The 15472-nt window shown below is 31.4% G+C and overlaps 1 protein-coding gene across 4 annotated transcripts in view; it reads right to left on the minus strand.

Annotated features, from left to right (window-relative positions):
- EPHA6 (EPH receptor A6) overlaps positions 1-15472 on the minus strand; it is a 745715-nt gene that overhangs the window by 341690 nt on the left and 388553 nt on the right. For all 4 annotated transcript variants that reach the window (XM_031958889.1, XM_031958890.1, XM_031958891.1 and 1 more), the window contains exons 9-10: positions 8846-8954; positions 5348-5418 (exon numbers count right to left, since the gene is read on the minus strand). In XM_031958889.1, coding sequence (XP_031814749.1) covers positions 5348-5418; positions 8846-8954 — 180 coding nt within the window. The remainder of the gene's footprint in view (positions 1-5347; positions 5419-8845; positions 8955-15472) is intronic.

Genomic DNA, 15472 nt, shown 5'->3' on the forward strand with positions numbered 1-15472 from the left:
TGACTCTGCTGAAATTGATAGCTGTTTTGTTGGAATCTTTACAAAGTGTTAAGATATTGGAGTTAATTTAATCTTAGAAAGATTTATTGTGGGCCAGAACTTGAACTAGGTACTAAGTGGAACTGATTGAACAATGCTTGTGTTCACACCTTTAGAGAGCTCATAAGTATCTAAGTACTCAATGGAGTTCAGGGCTAGTATGAGATCTGAATTCACACCTCTCTCAGGACCAGAGAGCACTCTGGAAGATAACCCAGAATCCCTCTCCCTCCAGAAGATGGAGTTAACCTTTGGGAGATCACATAAGTAGAGGGAGCTCTTGGAGCTTGGAACAAACTGGAGATTGAGAAGCCACGAGTTGGAGCTGACTGGAGGCTGAAGAAAGCAGAGGCAGAAGCCAAGGACAAAGCTGCAAGATCTCTTGGAGCCAGGCAGAGAGATAGGCCTCAACTAACTGGGCTAATTTGGAAGGAGAAAGTTTGCATTTTTACCAGCTGGCTGCGATATTGGAGTAATTATTTATTTCAACTGAGACTAAGGCCGCCTCCAAAAAAAAAACCTCCACATTGTTTGAACTAGGTTTTTAGTTGATTATCTAAACATACTCTATCATTTGCAAAGAATGATACATTTTTCCTTATAGCTTGTTTTTATCCTGTCAATTTTTCTTCTCCTATTGCTACCATTTCTAGTAAAATATTGAATAATAGTGTTGATAATGAGCATCCTCAATCTTACAGGGAGGGCTTCCAGCTTATTATAAATAATGCTTGCTGATGATATTAGATATCCAGTACTTATTATTTAAAGAAAAACTCCATTTCCCTCTATACTTTCTGGTGTTTTTAATAGAAATGTGTTCTGTATTTTGTCAAAAGCCTTTTTTACGTTTATTGTGATAATCATTTGATTTTTGTTGTTTTCCTTATTGACATGGTAAGTTATGCTAATAGTTTTCCTAATATAGAAACAACCTTGAATTTTTAGTATAAATCCTAGCTTGTCATAGTTTATAATGTTTGTGATATATTGCTATAGAATCCTTGATAATATTTTATTTAATTTTTATTTGCTCTATATTTTAGTATCAGCACCAATTTTTTTGCATCATAAAAGGAATTTGGTAGAATTCCTTCTTTATCTGTTTTTCTAAATAATACATATAGTATTGGGGGCAGAGCCAAGATGGTGGAGATGCATGTTTCTCCCTGACCTTCTTTACAACCCTCACAATAATTACGAAATCCATCCTCTGAATTAACTCTGGACGGGCAGAACCCACAAATATTGGGAGTGCAACAAATTAAAAGCAGAAGATAATTTCAAAGATGGCCAAAAAAAGGTCTGTTCAATTGGAAACGGGAGGGAGGCAGCCAGAGCAACCAGTACAATCACCAGTTTAGATAGCTCAGAGTCCCCAGGAGAAGAGAATTTACGGGACCAAACAGACCAGAAAAGATGTAGCCAAAGTAGTATTAAGTGGAAATTTTATATCTCTAGAGGCCTACTTGCATAAAATAGAGAAAGAGAAAATCAATGAATTAGGCTTGCAAGTAAAAAAGCTAGAAAAAAGCTAATTAAAAACCCCCAATCAAACACTAAACTTGAAATTCTAAAAATAAAAGGAGAGATTAATAAAATTGAAAGTAAAAAAAAAAACTTAAGAGTTGGTTCTACAAAAAACCCAATAAAATAGATTAGCCCTTGGCAAATTTGATTAGAAAAAGGAAAGAGGAAAATCACATTGTTAGTCTTAAAAATGAAAAGGGAAAACTATACATCAATGAAGAGGAAACTAGAGCAATTATCAGGACTTACTTTGCCCAACTTTATGCCAATAAATTTAACAACCTAAGTGAAATGAAGGAATACCTAGAAAAATGTGGATTTCATGATGGCAAAATACTAGAAATTGCAAAGATGCTCATCAATGGGGAAATGACTGAATGAGGTGTATATGTAAGTATAATGAAATAATATTGTGAAGAAATTATGAGCAGGCAGATTTCAGAAAAATCTGGTAAGAGTTGTATGAATTGATGTAAAGTAAAATGAATAAGACCAGAAAAACTATGTGTTCAGTATCAGCAATGTTGTGGGATTATCATCTATAAATGACTCAACTTTTCTCAGCAACATGATGATCTAACACAAATACAAAGAATTCACAAAGGAAAATGCCATCCACATTCAGATAAAGAACTGATGGATTCTGAGTGCAGATTGAAGCATATTTTTTCACTTCATTCTTTTTTGTGTGTTTTTTTCTTTTTCATCTGTTTCTTTTTCCATAATTGTGACAAATATGGAAATATTTTACATGACAGCTCTTGTATGACCCACATCAAATTGCTTAACATTTTCAGAAGATAGGAGGGGAGGAAGGCGAGGAGAAAAATTTGGAACTCAAAATATTGTAAAAATGAATTATAAAAATGTCTTGACATATAATTAGGAAATAAAAATCTTTTTTATATATTTTTTATTTAATAGCCTTTTATTTACAGGTTATATATATGGGTAACTTTACAGCATTAACAATTGCCAAACCTCTTGTTCCAATTTTTCACCTCTTATCCCTCATCCCCTCCCCCAGATGGCAGGATGACCAGTAGATGTTAAATATATTAAAATATAAATTAGATACACAATAAGTATACATGACCAAAACGTTATTTTGCTGTACAAAAAGAATCAGACTCTGAAATATTGTACAATTAGCTTGTGAAGGAAATCAAAAATGCAGGTGGGCATAAATATAGGGATTGGGAATTCAATGTAATGGTTTTTAGTCATCTCCCAGAGTTCTTTCTCTGGGCGTAGCTGGCTCAGTTCATTACTGCTCCATTGGAAATGATTTGGTTGATCTCATTGCTGAGGATGGCCAGGTCCATCAGAACTGGTCATTATATAGTATTGTTGTTGAAGTATATAATGATCTCCTGGTCCTGCTCAGGAAATAATATTCTTAAAGAGAAAAAAAACCCCTATCTAGCGCTGAGAAGGGAAATGTGAGATTTCCCACTAATATACTTCTACTAGCTATTTCTTCTTGTAATTCATTTAACTTTTCACTTAATGCTATTCCATTTGGTGTTTAATATTGATATTATTTCACTATTTGTGATGCCTTTTAGCAAAATATAGTCTCCCTGATGAATCTCTTTTAATTGAATACATTTTTGCTTTTACTTTATCTGGAATCATAATTGTTACCCCTCCTCTAAAAAAAAGAATAAAAACCAAACCAAAACAACAATTTAAAAAAATCCTCAGCTGATACATAATAGATTTTGCTCCAGCCCTTATTTTTACTCTGTGTTTCTCTGTCTTTTTCAAGTATGTTTCTTCTAAATAGCATATTTTTTGTGATCTGATTTCTAATCTATTCTTCCATCTGATTCTATTTCATAGGTGAATTCATCCCATTCACACCCACAGTTAACTGTGCATTTTCCTCCTTCCTATTTATTTTCTCACTCTCTCTGTCTTCCTGACTCCCCTGTACCTCTTAAATATTCTGTTTTGCCTTTTTAAATCTGCCCTCTATTCTACCAGAACATCCACTCCTCTTTTCTCATCCCCATCTCTTTCTACTTTTCTGCTGTATAAGTTAGATCTCTATACTCAAGTTAGTGTGTATGTTATATTGTGTATGTTAGTATGTATGTTATATCAAATTAATTCTGATGAGAGTGAGGATTGAGTATTGCCTTCCATCTCCTCTGTTTCCCCTTGTTATGTAAAGCTCTTTCTTGCATATCACTTTTATGTGAGAGAATTTTCCCCATTTCCCTTCCTCTTTCTTCCAGGGCAACTCTCTTTCTTGCCCCTTAATTTTTTTGATCATTGCAACATAGTTAATTCACACCCATATCCTTTATCATGTATAATATTTCTAACTGCCAACATGGGAACTATCAGTCTATGATTAGGAGAAATTCATTAGGCTGGAACTGATACTGTCATTAAATACATGATACATTGATATTCTTTTATAAAATGTTTTAAAAATTTTACTTAGACAAAAAATGCTCATAATCCATATAATGTAGATCAAATTGAGAGTGGGGAAACATTCTAAAATATAGTTTTCATTATCTTGTTACTAACTTAATTGTTCTCTCTTTCTTTAAACAATGGTTTACAGTCTTCTTAAGCATGCTCATGCTCAACCCCAGACCATTTTTGCTTTTTCTGTTTGAAGTACAGTGTATTAGAACCTATATTTTAGCTGCTATCATGGATACTAGTATTTAATTCCTTGTTATTATATTTCTGCCTTTCATGCTTAGAACTAAGGTTCTCAGAAGCTGTCAAATTTTCCTGCCATAAGACATGTTTCTGGCAGTCTGATTTCAAGACTGAGTCTGCTTTAAACCTTTTCCCCCCTCTGTTCTCTAGCATAATTGATTGATATCTGTTTTTAGTTCTTTCTTCTTGTAGTAGATTTGAAATTAACTTTGAAAATAAGGGCAAATTGTATCATTGTTTATAGCCCAGATGGTCTCTATGGTTGTTCTAATTTGTTAGAAGAAGGAACTTGGGTATATTCATATTCCAATTAAATAATAATGGTAAAAAACACAAGGTTCAAGAATTAAACAGATTTTTTCATATTCTGTAATTATATTCTGGTTAGGGAAGTTCACCTTCCTCTCATAATTTCAGTTCTTCTTAGACACAGTAATTCTCAGACAGAAATTTACAACTTAGAGGAAGGAAATGACAAAACTGATCTTAATGATATAATTATACCTTGCTTGGGAAGAGATCTTTTAAATGACTGTGCTCTTGCACAAGGCTTTTATATATATTTTAGAATTAAAAAGCTGATTTTCTAGTTTTTGAATGTTTTAATGAATTCAATCATTTTGTTTTATACTGAAAAATATATTCCCTAGGAAAAAAGTTAGGAGAATTCCCTATCATACCATGGAAAATATAGGTCTAACTAAAAGTAGATCACATTTTAGAGACACTGTGAGTCTATATATAATATATATGTGTATATATAATATATGTAGACTAATATATTATATATATGTAATATCTATATAATAACTCAATAGAATATAGTTGACTTGTATTTTTAGCAAAATTCAGCTTGTCTTGTTCTGCAGCATGCAAAAGTAGGAAAACTAATATCATCTAATGAGGAGCAGGTGTGAATTCACAGATGAACCTGAAAAACTGATGAAAAGCTTGACTTTCCAAGGGTAGGAAGTGAGAGATTTTTTAAAAAATCCAGCTTGACTGAATGAATGCAAATTTTAAATGAATTTGTGAGGCAGTATGATAGAAGGTCATGCAAGGAAAAAGCATGGAATGAGTTAACATTACTTACAATGTCCATTTTGTAAGTGATTTCTTCTTTTCTCTTCAGATTTCATTTTGGTCTTTATGTACCACTGGCACCTTTTGGAAAGGCAAACAGGATCCTATTTAAAAATCTTGTTCCCATCTCCTGAAGAATTGTGCTAGACATGAATCTGGATTATTTAGAATGAAGGGCATTAAAGTATACCTGATTCATTGAGAAATAGGAGGAAGTGTGACTTCATCACATAAGACTGGCAGAAATGAATGAACTATGATTTGTATCACTGAAAAATGCATTCTTAGCAAAGAAATCACAGATCTCCTATAATAAAGTTGCATAAAGAATAAAATCCTATACAAGGTTTTGAGTGAAAACTCAAATTGATTGCAAATGATATTAACATATCATCAAAAACAATGATGAATGAATTGAGAAATTCACTGTCCCAGTTTTATTATATTGGTGGAATGTTAGGGACTAGACAAAGTCCCCAGTAGCCAGCCACACAGATCTCACATGGCTTGTATGTTACATAACTACTACAGGCATCAAGAATTTATCTTTAATAATAAAAATAAAACATATCAGGCTTCAGGATAAGATTCTGGGGAATTTAACCAACTATTTTCATTTTGGGAGGGATCAGTCATTACGATTTTCATTTTACATCTGAAACTTTATGGAAATGTGTTCTGTTTGCTCTTAGTGCATATAATCATGTGATGAGGTGCACAAGCAGCTGCTTATCTCATACCCTGCCTCTTCAATATGAATAGACTCATCAATATCCTTATGATAAGACAGTTCATCAAATTGCTAATTCTAAATGGTGAAGCAGAAAACATCTGTAGAATACCAATTCAAACTCTTAAAGTGAAATGTGCCTCAAAGTTCTATGGAAGATTGAGTATTTTATTCAAAAATGTCTCAAACTGTCTTCAAAGAATAATTTCCAGTGAATGCTCATTTATCACCGTGTTTATATGATACTTTCAAAATGAATTTTTATCTTACATATTTGAAACAGTTCTATTCATAGGATGTTAGAAAGATAAGGAAGTTAAATCTTCTAGGCAATTGCTTAAAGAATAAAACAAAAAAAATCTCTTTAGTTCTAAACTTATGACATTATTAAGTTGGTTCCCCCCCCAAAAAAAAAAAACAATTGCAATTATATTCTAGGAATACATTTGAAGTTTAGGTTTAATGATATCGTTTAAAAATTTATTGAATTGAATTAATTTGTTCCTGAATGATCATAAATTTTTTGCTGTGCAAATAAAACCACATTCAATTAGTAACAATTTGGCCTTGATAAAATATTTTCTACTTTCTACTATTTTAATGATTATTTTTATTAAACTATTTGTATTATTTTAAAACATTAATTAAAGAAAATTTTGCAGGAAAATAAGACATTTGATAGGTATGTATAATTTAGTTAGTTGAAATAAACTCATTAAAGTCATTAAACTTTACCTGAACAAATAAATATCTCTTAATTGAATAGTTATTTAATTTAAACAAAATTCAATAATTCTGATCTTTGTGAATCAAACAATCACACTAAAGAATACATCAAACTTTTAAAATCACATATTTAAAGCAAATATGATAATTTTCTGGATGAAACATTCTAACTTAAAAATAAGCTATTGGTTTGTATCATAACTATCTTTGTGATTCCTAGACATGAGATTTCCTTTTAATGTATTCTTTTGTGATTTAATAAGTAAATCTTTAAATGAGTTACAACATTATCATTTCTTAAACTAAAATCTACTCTATCTAGAATGAATAAGCAGAATTTTAAATAACAGGAAATTTCAGTAATGATAATTGCATTTACAATAATTAAATTATTACATTAAATTAAATGAAGTCAGTCATTTGTAATAAATAGAACACTAGATTGGAATTAAGAAGAGAGGCTCAAATCCCATCTCTGATTTGGGCAAGTGATTTGAATTTATTTGTGTTTCAGGCCACTCCCAAGTAATTATTTCCAAAATTATAGATGGGGTATGATCTGTGCTATTTGGAAGATTTATGTACTCTGAGGAAATCACAGATTATTTGGATGAAGGTGAAATGTAGAGCACAGTATCAGAGTAAAGATGGTAGTATCAGCACCTACCTTATATCTTGTTATCCCTCACCAGGTTCTTACAAGGTTAAGGATTTAGTTTTTTTTTTCTTTAGCCATACTCAAATCAATTTAAACAACTTATATTTTAAATATGATGGATTCTTTAATGAATATTTTAATTTTTTCATCTTTCCTAATATTTTAACTTTTATTATTCTTTTGCTATCTCTTCTCAGTTATGACTTGTACATCTTGTTAGAATGTGCTTGACTGTGAGGAATTAGCCCTATCTAATGTGAAAGATAAGATATTTTATTCTGATTGAGGAACAAGGCTCTGACTTGTGCCTAGAAAATATGATTAGTCTGATATCTGCTAACGTCTGACAATCAAAGGATTATAGGATTATGAACTTTGAGGTAGAGTAGACCCTAGAGATCAGGTCAGCAAATTTGTAGCTTGTAATCTGCCCTGTTTATGTTTTTACCCAGCCCAATATTTTTATTGTTATAAAGATTCATGTTTTAAAACACTTCCATACATCTTTATTAGCATATCAAAGCTGTGTTTATTGAACTTGGAAACTAATGAACCATTTATCAACATAAACCACTGAGGAGCAAGGTATAATAAGTTGACAATAGCAATAGTAATAGATAGAAGCCAAGATAAAGGAACGAGTCCTCTACATCGTAGAGGATTTCATTCATACATAGTGAATTTCTGGTATAATTCATGCATTGTTTTTAAAGTTTAGAAAATCTATTTGGTGATTTTCTATTAAGTGATAAGCCCCTACAAATTCATATTCAGCACTGCCTAAATTACAGGAGAAAAAAAATGTTTTCTTTCAATACCTAAACTAACATTACATTTGGCAGCTAAAAAGCTCCCCAGATAAAAGAGGAAGGTTTCTGCACCAAGCAATAATAACTAGATAAAAGCATTATAATGTCCACATGTATAAAAAAGGATAGACTCATGGAATTAGAACTGGAAGGGACCTAAGAAATCATATAATGCAAACTTCAATTTTGCAGGTGAGGCAATTGAAATTGAGAGGCTATGAGACTTTCCCCAAATGTTTCATGCAGGAAGTGGCAGAGCTCAGATTTGAATCAGGTCTTCTCATTCTCAGTTTGTTGTTTTTATTGGTGCTAACTCATTTCTTCCCCTTCCCCTGCCACCTGCTTTACCTTTGGGGATTCTGTATTCATTCTATGAATACTTTAAATTAGTAAGTTAATTAAAAGTATATGCTTTTTTGACCTAAAAGGCACATACCCCCAAATATACAAATAGTCACTCCACAAAAAGCATGCACTATATACACAGATATACAATGACATGTAATATGTACTCAATAAATATTTTTTGACTGATTAACAATTTTATCTAGCAATATACTCATATTTCTAGCATATGTTAATTACCTTCCAGTGATTAAAAAGAACAAGGTGAGGATGACCAGAAGAGTGAATCCACCCACTGCCGCAGTGGCTATTACAAGAATCTGCCCCTGCTCTGCTGCTATATCAGAAGCTGCAATAGAAACATATAAATAGATATTAAATTTTTCTGAAATAGTTTGCCTTCTGACTATTTAATCATTCTGGGTTTTTAAACCCATAAGAAAAATGTTATTAATTTCACAAATAGGCACTATATGATTTATAACACAATGTTTTGAACATGAAATCAATACATGTTGATCCATATCAAATGCTAAAACAATGACATGATAACTTACAGGATAACTGTGGCACAAAAGCATAAAAGACAAAGACTAAAAATTCGGGGATGAATATTGGCTTTGTTACTTACACTTACATAGATACTTACACTTATAGATACTTAGTCTGATATCTGCTATATATCTATCTGCTATCTGATATAATCAAAGGATCATAGGATTATAAATTTAGAGGTGGAGTAGACCCTAGAGATCAGGTCAGCAAATTTGTAGCTTGTGTCTGCTCTGTTTATTTATGTTTATTATACATATCTCTGAGTTAATGGATCTTTTGGAAGCTCAGTCTCTTTATCTGTAATAAATAAAATAAGCACTCATAGATTGGAAAATGACTTAGCAATAAATGTTATTGAATAGTAATGAACTATTATAAATTATGAAAAATTTAGAAAAACATTAAAAGTATATGAACTGATGAAGTAAGGTAAAGAAAGCCAGGAAATCATATATATCATAACTATTATCATGAAAATGGAAAATATACAAATAAACCTAAATACTAGATAATTACAGAAGTGGGGGACTATGTGTACAGAGTGATAAAAATACTGTTAGACATAATTAATAGTTTAGTTGATTTAATTGATTTTTTCTTTTTAAAAATATTTTATAAAACTCACTGAATAATGAAAAATATGTATAGAAATGAATTGTTATAAAATTAAAAGGCTTAAATAATAGAATAAGTACAAGAAGACTAGTCTCCCCAATAAAAGTAAAATGATTATCTTGGGAATTTTTCCTGAATTATTCAGTAAATATTATCAAGACACGTTTGCCTTATAAATTCAAACCTGTCTTTGAGTTCTATTTTAACTATTATGTATTTATATTATGTTTTGCATTTCTTTTAACAGTAACATGTTTTACATTTTTTGGTCATTCTTTTATTTTACCTTCTCTAAATGAGCACTAAATAAATGCTGCTGACTGAAACAATGGCATCTAAATTGTCAGCTATAACATACATTTAGAACTACTGGGGTATTTTGAGATCACCATATCTAAAGTCCTAATAGTACAGATGAGGAATCTGAGAGCCACAGAGATAGAGTTAGGATGTGAAGCCAAGTTTTCTGATACACTGTTCAAATATGTTTGACTACATCTTCTTATATTAAAATGTATATTTTAATACATTTTGCCTCATTATATTAATTAATTAATTTAAAGTATTTTGAAATATAAAAATAGTCCCTCTTTTTATTATCCTTTGACTTGATAAGAGTTTGAATAATTGACATTTCAGATGATTTCCACAAAGAGAAAACATTAACCTCATCTAGCCTAGTAAATGTGACCAAATTAAAAACAAACTTATTCCTTGTTGCTATTAATTTGTTTAAATTTGAGTATACTGCATTTTCAAAAAAAAGCTTCTTTGCCTTGAAAAATCATGGGATTTTTTTTCTTTTGCTTTTCATTGGTTTACATGAAGAATGTTTACATATTTACAAAAATAGCATTTTGCTATGTAATGCTTGAAATTTATACACTGTTTTTGAATCTCTAGGAGACCAATGACAAAGTCTAAAAAACTTTCTATGTAGCTTAAATGTAAATAAAGACAAAGGTAATTTATGTCCCAGTTTCAGTGAGAGCAACTTATTACATCCTTGGCATTACATTTTTGTTAGTATCATTTAATCGAGATATTTTCAGGCAATCTATTACAATATTCCATTACTCTACATAAACTCCATAGAAAAGTTAACACATTTTATCCAATAAAGAACATGGGTAAGCTTTTTATTAGATAATCCCTGAATTTCCTAGTCTTCAAAAAACAGTGATATTATGGAAATTAATGTCATCCTCCAAAATGTCAGATTTCCCTAGAAGAAATTATTGAATAATGAATAGTAAAATAGCCGTCTTGAAAATAACATTAGCTATTTGAAGATAAAGAAGCTATTTGAAACAAAAACACTTATTTGCTTAGTTATTGCTGTGATAATACAATATAAAATACAACTAATTTTTTTTATTTTCACAGTATACATATATTTATGTAGCAAGGGGCTCACTCAAAGCCACCTGGTCTACACAGTTCAAGAGAAAGATCAAGTAATGAATGATAGAAAGAGAGATAAAGATATTTCACTTACATAACAAATTAAATACTATCTCACAAATATTTATGAAATTCATATTTTGTGCTGTGTACTATCAGAAATACTGAATTTCACAACTGAGAAGGACCTCAAAACTTATTTGGTTCATCATTGTTGAATAGCAATCCCATCCATGATATCCATCATAATTGGTCATCCAGACTCTACTTGGAAACTTCCACTGTTCCTGATAAAATAGCAGCCTGAGCATACATTGCCATTTCAAGAAAGCCAGCTTACAGTCAGGAAGAGTTGGGTTTAACTCTTGCCTCTGACAATTCCAACTGTGTAAGCAAGTTAATTAATTAATCTTTCAATACCCATTTTTTAAGGCTTAAAGTATTTCTAAAAATGATTAGGAAAAAAAAGACAAGAACCTATATGTTCCAAAATGTTTATAGCAGCTCTCTTTGTAGTGGCAAAGAACTGGAAATTGAGGGGATTCCCATCAATTGAAGAATAACTAAACAAGTTGTGGTATCTGTGATGTAATACTATTCTACTATAAAATGATGAGCTTGATGATCTTAGAAAAACATGGATAGACACATGAAATAACCATTCTTTTCTCCCTAACTCCCGATCTCATTCTAGGAGACTTCTCCTGAATCTATATTGATATACCTTCAAACATCCTAACTTTCCTTATTTACTTATTGTATCTTGATCTATTTTTTTTGTCCTATGACAGCTATTCGCAGAAATGGTCATATCTTTCATCTTGTCATCTTCTATTTTCGTGTACTCTAAAATTCCTTTATCTTATCACAATTTGTTGTCATTCCATTTTCCCCTCTGTCTCCAATTCCTTTCTAATTAATGCTATTGAAAAATCTTGCCTCTCAAGTCTCAGCCTTGGATTACTTCCACCCATCACATTCCTAAATCATATACTTCTGAAAGAAGATATTGAAAATCATGGAACCATGTTGACTCTTCACACAAGAACTTCCAAATCTTTTCATCCCTCCTCAAGCCTCCTATTGCTCTCTCACTCCATATTTTATACAAAAAGAGGCCATTCACCATGAGCATCTTCTTCTTCTTGCTCATTTCCTCTACTCAGATATCTTATGTCACTATTTCCTTCAACCTGTTTCACTTGATGAAGTGACCTTACTCTTTACCAAGGCTAATCTCTCTACCTACCAATTAATCTGATAACATTCTATATCTTCTAACAAATTGCCCCATCTCCTGTCATCTCTTACCAACTTTCAGTCATTCCTTATCTACTGGCTTATTCCCTGCTTATGTTCTGAAAAAGCTCTCACTTGATTTTTTTCTATCTTTAATATTGTCTTATATCTCTTCTGTACTTTGAGTCTAAACTCCTCAGAAAAGTAGATATAAAAGGTACCACCACTTTTTCTCCCCTTGTCCTCTTCTTAAGCCTTTATAACCTGGCTTTCAACTTTAGCATTCCACAGAATTATTCTTCAAAGTTACTAATAAATTTTTAGTTGCCAAATTCAATGGACTTTTCAGTTTTCATTTTTTTATCCCTCTATACCCTTTGAAACTACTAATCTACTTCTCCTCCTTGAAATTTTCCTCTCTAGTTTTTGGGGACCTAAAACTTACCTGGTTATTCTTTAATCTATTGGACCTCTCCTTTACAATATCCTTCCCTGGATCCTCATCTAGGTCACACTTGATAACCACAGGTTGTTCTCCAAGAAGTCCTCTTGTTTTCTCTATCTATACTGTTTCACTTGGTGATTTCATCAGTTACCCCTGTATTTAACAATCATATTTATGCAGATGTATTTATCCAGCATTAATCTCTCTCTTGAATGCCAGTCTTACATCTCAAACTGCCTGTTGGATATCCTAAAATGAATGTTTCAATGTTTAAAATTGAGTTCATTATCATCCTCTCAATCCTTCCTTTTTTCTAGTTTTTTCATCACTGTTGTGAGAAACATTATTTTCCAATTCACACAAGCTTACAGCCTACTTCTTATCCATGATTCCTCAATCTCTCTTACCTTTTACATTCAATAGGTTGTCATGTACTGTAAGTTTTGCCTAGGTAATATCTCTCATATATATTCCTCTTTAGTCTTTAACTGCCATCACTCCGAAGCAGAATTTTATCTCCCATACCTGGAGTATATAACCTGCAATAGCCCGCTAGTTGGTCTTCCTGCTTCAAGTATCTTTCCAATACTATTCATATTCTATTCAATCAAAATAATTTTCCTAAAGTAGAAACTTGACCTTTTATCCCCTTATTTAATCAACACCAGAAGCTACTTATTGTTTCTAGTATCAAATGTAGGATTTTATATATGTTTTAGAGACCTCCCTTTTCTCTTTTCCCATCTTATTACACTTTGTGATTGTATTGATATAAGATTTCCAGAGAGGAAGTTTCCTGTATCAGTGCAGATCAGCATTGATCTTACAGTCATCATTCTCCAGGGCACTAAAAGTTCAAGTGACTGACTGAGTGACTTACGTACATCCCATCCCAAGAGATAGAACTTAAACTTACATAATCTTGACTCAGGCTTTCTACTCACTGTTCTATATTGCCTCTTATTCATAAATATATAAATGCAAACCAATAGTTTTCTCCCCCTACAAAATAAGCTGGGATTTTAAAAAAGTAGAATAATTGCAAACACTTCTGTCATGTTGATGGAAGACTATACAACTGTAAGCTATTACTAATGTTATGTGTTTATTTTTCAATCATGATTGTAAATATATATTCAATGACTTGCAGTAGAGGAGAAATGATGTTTTACTCATGTATTTAAAACCCTAGAGCAAAGCTATCCATACTGAAATCATTGTAAAACTCAAGAAAAGAAAGAAAATTTTCTGTGAGACAAGTTTATTAGATAATGTTTCTTTCATCCTCTGACTATTATCTGGTTAGAGAAATAGAAGTACATTGAAATGTTGTATTTCATTATATGGTCAATTAAGAATAAATAAAATTAAGCTTTGTGAATAGGGGATTAATTGATTCTCTGATGTGAATTTTTTTGAGGTTTTAAAAGTAACATCTTATATTGAAGATTCAGACAATCTTTCTGTGGGGTTTAAGGAAGGCACAAGAGAAAAAAAAAACTACTTGCTATTTTTAGTGAAAGTTTTCTTTCTCTCATGCTTTCATCTCTCTCTGTAATCAAGGTTATTCTTGTTTCCATTTTGATTTCAAAGTAAAATTTGCTGTTTGTTTTTCATGTGCCATTTTATATGGAATTGTGCTCCTTGTTAAACTCTTTTTTAAAAGTGAACATTTTAAATAGTTCTGAAAGGGTAATATTGACCTGATTTTTTGGAATGCAATGTTAGCATATTTGATAGTCTGCCACTGGAAAAGAGGTAATTTGTACTCTTAATAAGAAGTTTGAACATTTTTTTTGGTTGGTGGCTATATAGATGATATTAAAAACATTGTTATTCTTACTCCACCTCCATTTTTTTAAATCAGAGATTGAGAAAACAAAAAGAAATGGTCCCAATGCTTTCCTTCTCCTTTCCCCCTACTCCTATGAACAATTTTAAATCACACAAAATATGCCTATTACAAACATCAAATTAAAGGGAAAAAATAAGAAATTAAAAATTTATTTGATTTTTGCTTTTAAAATTCCACAATTAAGGATAGTCATATGTGGTTGGCTACAATCCTTCATTGCTTCTTCAGCCTGTAGGGGTATCTTTTTCTTCAGAACTTTCCTACAATTATGGTCTGTACCATTCACATAGAACTTATTGTATGATGATGCTTTTGTCATTTTATTTCTCTCATCTATCTAGGCTTAAGTTATTGAGATGCTATTTGAATTAGAGGCCCAAACAAGGAAATAAGCAGATGTTTTTAGAAGTCAATTGTAAGCTTATAAATGTACACTAAATATCATGTCCCTTTGTTTCTCTTTCAGTTTATTCAGAGAAAATTTTAAACTCAACTCTATATCCTAAAATTTTAAGGTTAGTTATATAGTTCCCAGCAGAAAGAAACTAGCAGATTAACAGAAAGAAGTAGCAGATTAAAGTGGAGAAAAGAACTGATATATTCTGGCAGTGATAAAAGTAAGTAGTAAAGTTAAGATTCTGGAAGCAAGGTAAGAGAGAGGAAAAAAAAATCCCTATAAAACCGATATGAGACTTAAAAAAATAAACCCATCAATCAGGGACAATGTAGTGCTGTTGTTGCTTAGTTAATTAGT

The sequence above is a fragment of the Sarcophilus harrisii genome, chromosome 3, assembly GCF_902635505.1.
Source record: "Sarcophilus harrisii chromosome 3, mSarHar1.11, whole genome shotgun sequence".
In the NCBI taxonomy this organism is placed as follows: domain Eukaryota; kingdom Metazoa; phylum Chordata; class Mammalia; order Dasyuromorphia; family Dasyuridae; genus Sarcophilus; species Sarcophilus harrisii.